Genomic DNA, 13,627 nt, shown 5'->3' on the forward strand with positions numbered 1-13,627 from the left:
TTTTGATCCGTTCGGCTTGATTATGGCCTCCCAGAGCGGTCTTCGTCTTCAACATTCCCGCGGCCATCTTTGAAACGTTTGTGCCACATTAAAACCATTGCGTAGGTCATGGCTTCTTCCTTAAAGGACTCTTCATTCATACCAAGAGTCTCCGTGGCGGTTTTGTCTAGTCGCACGCAAAACTTAATCAAATAACGCTGATCCATTTTCGCCTCTCCCACTTTTCAACCGAGGTCAATGACACGCACTCACGCTGCAAGCGATGTACACTCTCAAGGGTTCCGGTGGCAACTTCCGCAGCTTCAGTTCGTTCCATGAGACCCCCCACTACTTCCCCAACCCGGCAGAGCCGTTCCGCGCGCGCTCCCCAACACAATAATGAATCAGTGTTGAAACTTCTGAATCGCACCTTGTACGCTACCAGCCAAATCCTTGGTATCAACAGCATTGTGGACCTCTTGATGAATACAGCAAGTTGGGTAGTATGCTATCTTTCTGTGTAGAAACCGTGTTAATTCTCTCACAAAGGCCGGCCGCGGTGGCCGTGCGGTTCTGGCGCTGCAGTCCGGAACCGGTCGCAGGTTCGAATCCTGCCTCGGGCATGGGTGTGTGTGATGTCCTTAGGTTAGTTAGGTTTAAGTAGTTCTAAGTTCTAGGGGACTTATGACCTAAGATGTTGAGTCCCATAGTGCCCAGAGCCATCTCTCACAAAGGATACTGAACCTTCAAAACTAGTGGGCATAGGATACATTCCATAATTCTACAGCGAAGCGAGATACTTCTCTAGAAATGTGCATGTGAAATTCGAACTTTCTTACACCTCTGAATAGTCACGTGGGACGCTCTGCTGTTCCAGTAACCCATGATATTCAACGTAGAATGTAACAGGTTGGGAGTCGTGGTGTACTCCTGTAATCCGAGGCCGTTGTGTGGAAGATAACTGTATATCAACTACAGATTCGGCCGTTTCGTGAGTTCAGGAGAATCTGCGTGCTGCTCTGGAGAAACCCAGATGATAGTGGTGCTCTCATATGTCAGAGAAGCCCAACTCGGGAAACGAACTTTTTTTGACAATCATGTGCAACTGCTCGGTCGACGAAAGCTCCGTACCTAAACCCCTCAGACTTGCCCAGGTCCCAATAATGCACAAGAAAGAGAATGGAAGTAATCTTCTGAATAATAGACTCATAGCACTGACGTCGGTTTTCAGTAGGAGTTTGGAGAATATATTGTGTTTGGAAGTTAAGAAAACAATCTATTGGCACGTAACTAGTACAGATTCAGAAAATATCGTTATTTTGATACACAACTGTCTCTTTATTCAGGCGACGCAATAACTGCTATTGACAGGCGATCTCAAATTGATTTCATATTTCTAGATTTCCAGAAGGCTTTTGGCATTGAAGCGGCTTCTAAACAGATTGTGTACTTATCAAGAATGGTCTCAGTTGTCTGACTAGATTCGTGATTTCCTGTCAGGAACATTACAGTTCACAATAGTCGCCAGGAAGTCATTGAGGGAAACAGAAGTGATATCTGGCGTTCCCAAAGGAAGTATTAATAAGTCCTCTGCTGTTGGTAATCGATATTGACCATTTAGGAGACAATCTGAGCAGCCCTCTTAGATTTTTTTTGCAGCTGATGCTGTCTTTTACCATATAGTACACAAGATATTTGAGTAGTGGTTCAAAGAGAGTTCTAAGACTGATAAACATCGAGTGATACATCACTCAAGGTAAGACAACAGTGTAACCTATTACCCCACCCGCGCCAGTCGGCCAGTTGCATGACGTATTTTCTAGGTGAGGATGTAAGCTGATACATGTCTCGTGACCACCCAAATCTGTAGGGCATGTATGTGTGGTACACTGAAGATCAGAATATAACCTGATACCCCAGCCAAGGCTCTATGGCATAAAAGTGGCAGGAAAATGAATGTCACCCATCCACTGTGAGAGTTATAGTTCAGATACTGATCTGAGACAAAACCACCTACACCTACTGATCTAGGCCAATAGGATGGTTTAAAAAAGGTAGAAAACTCACTACCATCTCTCCTTTTCTCTCAGGACCAATGTAATTATTTAAAAACGGCGAGCCCCATACCACCCCTACATCTACATCTACATGCCTTACCTGTTCCACTCGCAAATAGAGCGAGGGAGAAATGGCTGTCTATGTGCCTCTGTATGAGCCCTAATTTCTTGTATCTTATCTTCACGGTCCTTAGTCGTTGTGCAGTCAGCTTCAAATGCTGTTTCTCTCAATTTCCTCAGTAATATTCCCTTAAAAGAATGACGCCTTCCCTCCAGGAATTCCTGTTTGAGTTCCTGAAACATGTCCATAACATTTGCGTGTTATTCGAACCTACCAGCAACAAATCTAGCAGCCTGCCTGTGAATTGCTTTGATTTATTCCTTTAATCTGATCCGGTATGGATCCCAAACACTCGAGCAGTACTCAAGAGTAGGTCCAATCTTATTTCTTTTTCCTTCTGGTTTCTGATTGTTGTACGTTACACATGTATTCTTCTTATCTGGTTCAGTCTTTCCGCTATTGCTTTGGTGGCCTTTAATTAGTGTTAGCTACTAAAGGGCATTCGCTTATTTCCAATAGTGAAGACTTCATGGTTCATCCAGTTTCTGTCTTGTATAGACGTAAACTGCCCTCTTTTAAATCCCCCCATCGGAGGTTCGCGTCCTCCCTCAGGAATGGCTGTGTTGTCGTTAGTTTAAGTTAGATGAAGTAGTGCGTAAGCTTAGGGACTGATGACCTCAGCAGTTTGGTCCCATACGACCTTACCACAAATTTCCCTCTTTTAATGGAAGTTTACGTATCTTTAAAATTTTCGTGTCTTTCCTAATGTAAAATTTGTGTTGCGTCTTATCTTACGTAAGCCTTGTTGAATCGCCAGCTTTTGGTTAGCAGTTTTACTACCTTGCTGTATTGCTCCTACTTTCAGTGTGTGCCTTTATTGCTATTGCTGCTACTAAACAGTACAGGGATTTTTCACAGTGAGGAATTAAGAATTTAGCTGTCTTCCATTTTGCTAATAGCAAGATTTTTTTATAATAGGAATGGCACGTGAATGATATTGCAGCTCTTTATTATGGAACGTTATTCCACGTCGCCTGATGTCTCCCTACTAAATTAAAATTACCGTACCGCTCACGGAAAGGAAAAAAAATCATGCTTAAGCTTTAACTCGCCGGCTCACAGTTAAGGGCTGTTACTCCGGTTCTGTACTGCCCCTGTTCGAGTATGTTCCTTTACCACTCAGCATGTACTCTTAACGCTTCTGATGCAATTTTTTTGTAATTTTTATTTTCTTTTGCATGTAAATCACTAATTCAAACTGCGAGCGACCAGGCTAGTTTGTCTCGCATTATTCTTTCCGTCTACAGATGGCAGTACTATTGCCAGTCAGGTTTAGCGGTTTACTTCCTTCTCCGTGTACGCTACTCTGTGCTCTACGCTCGCTGGCGGTATACTGCGTCCTATACTGTCCATCGCAACGCTCGGCGTCGCAGCACAAAATGTAACTGCCCTATGTTCATTCACCGAGGCAGTTATCCCTTGTATTGTGTTACGATGGCGGGAATAGATAGCGGTGTCCAAAAATACTGAGAAAAATATATAGAGGGGGTTTGTATTTTCACTGCGCATGCCACAAATTAAACCTTGAAATAATGTTTGAGATCCGCAGCTGCATTGGAGCTATAAAAGATACTGTAAACTTTTCAGGGAATTGGTTTTGCATAAAAAATATGCACTGAAAATACTATTGCTGTGTGAAACAAGGTGATCTCAGAAACACAATACCGGCCATTAAAACTGCTACACCACGAAGATGATGTGCTACAGACGCGAAATTTAACCGACAGGAAGAAGATGCTGTGATATGCAAATGATTAGCTTCACACACGGTTGGCGCCGGTGGCGACACCTACAACGTGCTGACATGAGGAAAGTTTCCAACCGATTTCTCATACACAAACAGCAGTTGAACGGCGTTGCCTGGTGAAACGTTGTTGTGATGCCTCGTGTAAGGAGGAGAAATGCGTACCATCACGTTTCCGACTTTGATGAAGGTCGGATTGTAGCCTATCGCGATTGCGGTTTATCGTATCGCGGCAGTGCTGCTCGCGTTGGTCGAGATCCAATGACTGTTACTAGAATATGGAATCGGTGGGTTCAGGAGGGTAATACGGAACGCCGTGCTGGATCCAAACGGCCTCGTATCACTAGCAGTCGAGATGACAGGCATCTTATCCGCATGGCTGTAACGGATCGTGCAGCCACGTCTCGATCTCTGGGTCAGCAGATGGGGACGTTTGCAAGACAACAACCATCTGCAAGAACAGTTCGACGACGTTTGCAGCAGCATGAACTAACAGCTCGGAGACCATGGCTGCGGTTACCCTTGACGCTGCATCACAGACAGAAGCGCCTGCGATGGTGTACTCAACGACGAACCTGGCTGCACGAATGGCAAAACGTCATTTCTTCGGATGAATCCAGGTTCTATTTACAGCATCATGATGGTCGCATCCGTGTTTGGCGACATCGCGGTGAACGCACATTGGAAGCGTGTATTCGTTATCGCCATACTGGCGTATCACCCGGCGTGATGGTATGGGGTGCCATTGGTTACACGTCTCGGTCACCTCTTGTTCGCATTGACGGCACTTTGAACAGTGGACGTTACATTTCAGATGTGTTACGACCCGTCGCTCTACCATTCATTCGATCCCTGCGAAACCCTACATTGCAGCAGGATAATGCACGACCGCATGTTGCAGGTCCTGTACAGGAATGTTCGACTGCTGCCCCGGCCAGCACATTCTACAGATCTCTCACCAACTGAAAACGTCTGGTCAATGGTGGCCGAGCAACTGTCTCGTCACAATACGCCCGTCACTACTCTTGATGAACTGTGGTATCTTGTTGAAGCTGCATGGGCAGCTGTGCCTGTGCATGTCATCCGTGCTCTGTTTGACTCAATGCCCAGGCGTATCAAGGGCGTTATTACGGCCAGAGGTGTTTGTTCTGGGTACTGATTTCTCAGGATCTATGCACCCAATTTGCGTGAAAATGTAATCACATGTCAGTTCTATTATAATATATTTGTCCAATGAATACCTGTTTATCATCTGCATTTCTTCTTCGTGTAGCAGTTTTAATGGCTAGTAGTGTATATAAGTATTTCGATGTTTTAGAAGCATATTGTCGAAATTGGAAAATCTTTTTCAGTAAGGGCATTCTGGGACAATAAAAGCAGCCTTGCATTTGTTATTCGTAGTTTGCACAAACCACGTTCATCTTGACTTTGTGTAGTATATTATAGCCAAGTACAATTCCCTGCTGCAACCGGTCGCAAAGATTGCAATCTAAAACCCTGGACGTAAGAAAGTGTCCAGAGCATATCCAAACCGTAACAACTGCAATTGCAGGACACAGGTGTTCTGCTGAAAAAGGGAGTGAGAAATTATTAAAATCAACTAATGAAATTGCTGAAACTTTGAACATAGAGTTGCTTCCTCCAAGGAAAGTAAGCCCCAAACAGTATAGGGCAAATTATCCAGCTGGTTCGTTAAGAGAGTATTTTCGTCTCTAGCTATGCATGCTCTGTTTAGATTCGTTATCGCACTCTTTAGAGTTGAGGTTTCGTCAGACCAATCACCAGCGTTTGCTGGTTCATTCTCATATCCTGCTCAGATAATAAAAATTACAGCTCCAAAATTAAAACAAAATTTGTGGAGATAGCATCCAAATTTTATGGATTAGAAGGGATCACATGAGAAGCCGAACTGTGGCGCACTTTTTGGATAAACAAGCAGGGGAACTCTGAAAATTTGGACATAACAGAATTAAACCAACAAGGAATCTTTTTATCCAGAGACGAAAACATCCCTAGAAATTTTACTGCCAATGCCTTGTTCCACGGCTACAATTGAAAGGCCCTTCAGTACAGTCAGATGCGTAAAAACATGGCAGAGATCAACAATGATCGAAGACAGGTCGAACGAGCTTTATATGATCAGTGTACGTTAAAAAATTGTAAACAGTTTGGGCGATTCTTTCACGGGAGACGTTATAAACCGTTTTGCTGAGATCCTCGAAAATTATTTTTAAAATCATTGGCTGATACTCGTGCCAGAATTTTCATTTTTCTTCTGCATTTCCATTATTGCTCGACGTTCAAGTACGGAAATGCGTATGATAGCTTAGCAGACAAATTGTAGCATGAAACATGCGGTCGCATCCATTACACATATTGTAGGGTGGAGGGTGAGGCTGGGCCTGGCGAAGTTTGCATATGTGACGTTTTTCATTTTCCTGTCTCCGACATTCCTGCTCAAAATATAAGTAGTCGTGCTCCCACTTGTAAAATAGTCTAATTAAATAATTTAAATCAAATAAATGCGTGTTTATATTTATGCTTATTTATTTGACTGCCCATAAAGCAACATCTCCTGCAGATGTTTTCCGAACACACTACGTTCACCTACACTTGTGTGTAGGGCAAAACAAGCGCGGGGGGGATCCAGCTTAAGAAATTTTTTATTCCGTCTCCAGGCCAAAAGCTGGATATGCTCTTGGCTGTATGGTAGGTGAAAGCTACCTTAGATAATTTTGCTGCTATGACGTGAGTGACTGACAAGTGAGTAAACAGTCAGTGAGCACTTGTCGTCCCATTGTTTTAATGTTTAATAAATGTGAATCTCGTGTGACTAGGGCCTCCCGTCGGGTAGACCGTGCGCCGGGCGCAAGTCTTTGGATTTGACGCCACTTCGGCGACTTGCTGATGAAATGATGATGATTAGGACAACACAACACCCAGTCTCTGAGCGGAGAAAATCTCCGACCCAGCCGGAAATCGAACCCGGGCCCTTAGAATTGACATTCTGTCGCGCTGATCACTCGGCTACCAGGGGCGGACATGTTTAATAAATAGAACACTGCAACAAATACACACTTGCTATGAAATCTGCTTGAGTACCAGGTATTCTTCATAAACAAATTGCATTTCAAAATCTGGAGGTGTAATGCTGTTGGAGACGGTAGTTTTCTAATGAAACATTTTTGGTAATTATGCTGGCTTACAGAGAATAGCCGGTATTCCAGTACAGTAAGAATCTGATAAAAAAGACGACTGACTGCCATATAGTATAGACTATGTTATGCATCCAGTTCCATTGCTGAGTGGAACTTCATTAGCAAATTACAGTTCAAAATCGGGAGGGGCTGCAGAGGCACTATAGTAGGAGTCACGCACCATGGCGGTCGAGATTAGGCTTGTTCTGCGCACCTACGTCACGTATTCTCCAATAGCCAATGAGCGTTCAGTAGTGTCCTGAGCGCTCTGCTGCGAATGCTGTAGCTAATGTGAGCATTAAACGTGATCGTAGCGAGTTGTTTACTGAATTTCGATTCCATTTTTTGCGAGTTGTCATCGCTGATTGTGATGGTAACTGATAAATTCTGCGTAAGCAAGCGAGAGACATGATTTGCAGGATAAATGCTTTCTTCAAGCAGAAATCATGCGCATGTACGTACCACGACTGTCTCTTGGAATCGTCAACAATGCAATCCCCGTCCGTGCCTCAACATGCGCAAACCGCCATAGTTCGTGGATCGGGCTATAGAAGACTATAGTTAGTTAATGGATCATTTTGTTAATGGCGGGATGCAGTACCAAACAGCAGTACTCTACTAAAAAAAAGATATCTAGCAGCTATACGTAACTTGTAGGATGCAAGCATAGTGTAGACTGCAACACAGACGACATTGGTATGCTATTCGCAGGACTACATTGTAGCGAGAAGAGGCAAAATAAGATCCTAAAATCACTGTTAAAGCCTATCTCTGAGCAGCTGCTTGTCCTATGTATACGGTCATATACGTTCTATAATTCCTGTTTTATGTGAATAAATTTTCATTTAGGTGAACCATTGCTTCAAGGTGTTCATTTTTCTTTCGATATCTTTCGTTGTGCATAAGTTCTAGAAGGAATAATGTTGACTCAGTTTAAATTCCAAAGGTATGGCGTTGTTTCTGTTGACAGTCAGAGGTAACTGTATATTATTGAAGCCTTGTACAAAGATGACAGTTGCAAAATACATAAGACGATGGCTGTTTTCGGGAGATATGACTGCTTCTTAAGTTTCTGTAGAATTGCGAAGCAATGCTGATAGTGCAGGGAAGCTTGCCACGAATTACTGACTTTACGGAGGTATGATACTTTGTTTTTCAACATGACGTTTCCCTACTAGAGTCACTTAGCAATTAAACTGCATTCTCTACCACTATCTTCTCGAAGTAAATGAATAGCTGGTGTTAAAGTGTTTGTTTCTCCAGCAGTAAGAATATGTATTACAGAGACCTGTAGCGTAAGTAGCGATGATTACTCAAGTAGTCCTATCTTTCGTTGTTACAGGTATCACACGACTGCCTGTGCTAGAAGGAGAAATCAGCCATATAGAGATACCACGATTGTCCACAAACCTAGGAATCACCATCGTTGGTGGAGCTGATACTGCCTTGGTAAGTATTTGGTCGACTGTTAAACAGAACTAACTGTAAAAAGTGTCGTTTATAGATGTACGTTTCTAGCTTTTTTAGCTCATTAATACATGAGGGGAAGAAAACAGTCGGGTAGTTTGTTAAATTGCGACTTGAAACTGTTTACCGACAATAGGCAGTTATCGTCGGTACTCTTAAATTCGTTTGTCTCCCCTCAGAAGTATAAAGTGCTACCGACAGTGCTCTGAGCACTATGGGACTTAATTTCTGAGGTCATCAGTCCCCTACCGACAGTGCTAATGTACCAGGCCACCGAAAAACTTTAATTTAAAATATATTTGACAAACATTTATTGAATTTATAGTTTACATCGCTTCACGAGTGACATTTTACGTATTTACACAAGGTGAACCAGCATGACCCAGCTGTCTTAAAAACCTTCAAGTCAATAAGCGTAACAGAAGTGACTTTAGTTTCAATTCTTGAATACTCTCAAATTTGACAATAAAAAATTTCATTGTATGTAAATTGAAGGTGGAAGGTGGAAGGGGGAAGAAAGGAAAGGGATTAGTTATGTCAGCTGCATCGGGACTTTACGCGGAATCAATAGCGACGAGTGAAAATGTGTGCCGGACTGGGATTCGAACCTGGGATCTCCTGCTTACTTGGCAGGTGCGTTAACCTACTGCACCATCCGAACACTGATTATCACATCTGCACGGACTAACTCGACACGACCCACATTCCCACCCAGAGCCACCTATCCACATGTCCGAAAGAACAGACTCCACACATTCATATAATTGATTCGCCTCGTTGGGCAACGAATCCAACTTCTTCAATGCGGACACACAAGAATGTCGGACCTGCCGCGGGAATCTGAGTAGTGAATATGGAGAAAATGGGCAGGTACTGCGGATAGGTGGCGTGGATGGGAATGTTGGTCGGTCGAGATAATCGGTGAAGTGTCCGGATGGCGCAGTAGGTTGACGCCCCTGCCTAGTAAGCAGGAGACCCCGGGTTCGAATCCAGGCGTGGCACACATTTTACTCGTCGCCGCTGATTCCGCGTGAGGTCCCTGTACAGATGACATCACTAGTCCCTTTCCTTTCCTTTCCTTTCTTCCCCTCTCTATGTTCACTTTACATGTAATGTATCACAATTGTGGATTCAGCGTGGTGTCTGTTTTTTCGGACAAAAAATTCATCTTAGCAGTTCGGAAGCCAGTTTAGTCTTCGCCTCCGCCCATGGGCAAAAACGATCAGCTGCACTTAGATAATACAACTAAAACAGGGAAAAGATAGCACTTAAAAAAAAGGTCATCAGATACAACTTATTAATGCAAGCAAAAATGAGCAAAATCATCCTGACACTGAATCATTTAAAAACAGAGTAGTAATCAGTTAGTGACGAACCATAAACCTTCAGAGTAATAGCTTAAACCATTCTAGTTCAGTAGCAGAACTGTTAAAAGAATGTACAATAAAACTAGTAAAACAGATAGCTGAGAGAAACGGAACTATTGTATAAACCCTTCTCTTTTCTTAGCACAACACAGAGCGCAGGAAGTAGCGTAAAAGCCGCGTACTGTGCAATACACTGTTTACAAAAATGTACTGTCTTATGGGCACTTTCAAGAGAAATCCTTTTAAAGAAACGCTTCAAAACAGTTTTATCTTGTAGAGTCCAGCTCGACTAAAGTATTAACCTTTACTTATGCTATTAACACGCAGATAGCTCGAACATGTGTCATGGTCAGCTTTATGAGTGCAGCAAAGCGACTTCTCCACCGTGCTTATATTAGTTCCAAAACCTGTGTCGGTCATTAACGACCAAACTGTCAACTTGCTGCAGATTGAAAATGGCGTCAAATCAGTGCACACAGAACCGGTACACCCTCTGAGGTAGTAGTCTGCCGAACTTGATCACCACACGTGGCAACTCCAATCAAAATTGTCAGTACGTCATTTTCAGATATCGGTGCGGCAATGCTAAACAAATGATGACACTCAAATCACAGTCTTAAGTCACAGGGCGTTAGGCTTCTAATCATCCGCCAGCCAAGAGCCCAAAAGACCACGAAATCACGGCACCAAAGGTGGCGCTGCACCAGGTCTACGGCGGCGATAATGTGCAGAATTGATGACAATCTATCCATCGGACTGGCTCAGTTCTTATTGTGCCTCATAGTACGCGTATAAATCTGGTAGTGGGGAAGGCAGACCGTAGGTTGAGATACCTTCGACGAATTCTGAGAAAGTGTATTTCATCTACGAGGCATGACGCCTACAAAATTCTCGTCCGACGAGGTCCTGACTGATTTTCGTCAGTTTGGAATCGTTCAAAGTTGAAGTAACGAAGGAGACAGATCAAACTGAAAGGCGCGCTTTGCAATTTCTTGAGGGTTTGTTTGGCTAGCGTGTGGTGTCTGCAGTGAGAGACGTGCTTCACGTAAAGGTTTACTCTTCTGTGGCATATTAATTCACAGTGATTTTTCGACTTTAAGTTCAGTTTTTATGCTGAAATAAGTGACATAAAATATTAAAAATTTGGTGTAGTGGGCGAGGACTTTACTACAGACGTCCTCTTTAGCTCCGCTGAAAGACAATAAAACGGCGGAGCCGTTTGGAAAACAGTATTAACGTCTGCTACTACTTCTAGAAAAAAAGGGGGCGGACCCTCTAGCTAGAAGCGCGCACTTCGCATACACTGACTGCTAGCGTCCCAAAGAGACCCATCGATGTAACACAGCGTCGATCTCTACACGGGGAGCACCACTTCGGGCTGTAGCCCGTAGAAGGCTGCACAATATGATGGGCCGGATCTTTTCACAGTTGAACCCATGTTCCCTCAGGCTCGCAAGGGTTTAGCCCAGTTATAACAAAGATCCCCCGAGATCTTAGCCGTCGATTCCACGAATATATCACTACTCGCGTTGGTATGATTTCTCTCACCTCGCTTAACGAGTAACGGAGGAGGTCGGTTGCGCTTTGCGTCAAACGCACACCTCTTATTGCTTCACGTCGCTCAGTACCATGGTAAAACCACGGATATTGTGCTTTCAGGCAGTTATATGGGTGACCACCGTGCGTTCTGCCACGGGGGCTACATAGCATCGCAAAAGTAACTCGGACAGTAATGACTACCACATGTGGCCCGATACATCACATAAATTCCCAGCAGTTATCCATGTCTGCCCTCTCAGGAAGGTACTCGTGTCGGCGAGCTCCTTCTCACCACATTAGACGTGTTGTGCCGAGGATGCTTTTGCAAAACCTCTGCCGCATATCTTGATTCTACTAGAGAGCGCCCGTTGCCCTGGTTCTTGAAACTGGATAGTTTCCGATGGTTTTATAGGTAATCACCGTGCGGTCTGGCACAGGACTTCATGCTACTGGTGTTTCGTGTTACCTTGATCACTCATCATAAGGATAGTATATTGCGAGCTATTTCCAGCGCTACAGTCAGCACTTGGGAAATGGATTGGCCTTTGAAGACGATCATGCTCGGGCACACCGTCTTACCTGCTTGTTTGGGACAAGTTGTAAGTGGATGACCCTAGGAGCGCCTCAGTTGGAGGCTCTGCGGTAGTCTTGAGCGCCACCGTTTTACTACCTCGTTGAGAGCATGCCAAGAATACTTAGGTATGTGGTCGGACAATAGTGTATTGGGTGTCATGCAGCAATTTGGTTTTCAGGTGTACAGAGAAGTACACTTTCGAACAGATTGCGTCTAATTTGATTATTCTTTTTATTTTGCTGTAAAGTTGTGGGTTTTTTTTCCATTCCCTTCTCCGGTTGAATGTACGCCCACAGACAGAAATGTTGTTGGTTGAAAACTTTTTTGAGTAGTTTACAGATAAAATTTGTAGCAAGACCAGCAGAGTGTCGATTGGACTGGCAGTTGACCGTTAATATAAGTACGATAGATTGCACTGCGCGTGAATGGGTCGAAAGGCACATTATTCTCCGGTTACATTATTGACGATAGAGGGATAATGATAAATTAATGAAAAGAGTGATAAAGGTAAAAGATCCAAAAATATCCGTCCGGACCGATCTAAATTAGAGCGATCACATAAAATATGTTGGAGAAGCAGATGATTGGATGAGATTAAATGGAAGGATCCTTAGGAAATGTAAATCATCCACGAAAGAAGTGATTACTAAACATACATTCTACCTAGTCTTGAAATGCGCTCGGTCAGTCTGGGACTTCACCAGATACGATTAATGAACGAGGCAGAGAATATCCGAAGAAAAGGGTCACGTTTCGTTATGCACGAGAGCATTGAGGAGGTACTCAGCAAACTTTGAGTTGCAGACGCTACAAGATATGCGCTGTCGTTCACGTAGAGGTTTATTTCGAAAGCGTACGTTCCAAGAAGAGCCAGGCAAGGAATTGAAGCTGACACTGTGGTTGGTTGTGCACGCTATTCTAGAACGATACGGGAAATGATAATACTATGTTAGCGCATAAGTTCGTAGCGTTTGTCCATAACTTTAATAAATCAAACAGATACACATAACAGAGACATTAGTCATCAGTAATACACTACTTGCCATTAAAATTGCTACACCACGACGATGACGTGCTACAGACGCGAAATTTAACCGACCGGAAGAAGATGCTGAGATATGCAAATGATTACATTTTCAGAGCATTCACACAAGGTTGGCGCCGGTGGCGACACCTACAACGTGCTGACATGAGGAAAGTTTCCAACCGATTTCTCATACACAAACAGCAGTTGACCGGCGTTGCCTGGTGAAACGTTGTCGTGATGTCTCGTGTAAGGAGGAGAAATGCGTACCATCACGTTTCCGACTTTCATAAAGGACGGATTGTAGCCTATCGCGATTGCGGTTTATCGTATCGCGACATTGCTGCACGCGTTGATCGAGATCCTATGACTGTTAGCAGAATATGGAATCGGTGGGTTCAGGAGGGTAATACGGAACGCCGTGCTGGTTCCCAACGGCCTCCTATCATTAGCAGTCGAGATGACAGGCATCTTATCCGTATGGCTGTAACGGATCGTGCAGCCACGTCTTGATCCCTGAGTCAACAGATGGGGACGTTTGCAAGACGACAACCATCT

The 13,627-nt window shown here is 43.8% G+C and overlaps 1 protein-coding gene across 6 annotated transcripts in view; it reads left to right on the forward strand.

The window, feature by feature from the left end:
* The window catches only part of LOC124554953 (ligand of Numb protein X 2-like), a 535,718-nt gene that overhangs the window by 442,061 nt on the left and 80,030 nt on the right, over nucleotides 1-13,627 (forward strand). For all 6 annotated transcript variants that reach the window (XM_047128655.1, XM_047128654.1, XM_047128657.1 and 3 more), the window contains one exon: nucleotides 8,441-8,547. In XM_047128655.1, the coding sequence (XP_046984611.1) occupies nucleotides 8,441-8,547 (107 nt within the window). The remainder of the gene's footprint in view (nucleotides 1-8,440; nucleotides 8,548-13,627) is intronic.

The sequence above is a fragment of the Schistocerca americana genome, chromosome X (genome assembly GCF_021461395.2).
Source record: "Schistocerca americana isolate TAMUIC-IGC-003095 chromosome X, iqSchAmer2.1, whole genome shotgun sequence".
In the NCBI taxonomy this organism is placed as follows: domain Eukaryota; kingdom Metazoa; phylum Arthropoda; class Insecta; order Orthoptera; family Acrididae; genus Schistocerca; species Schistocerca americana.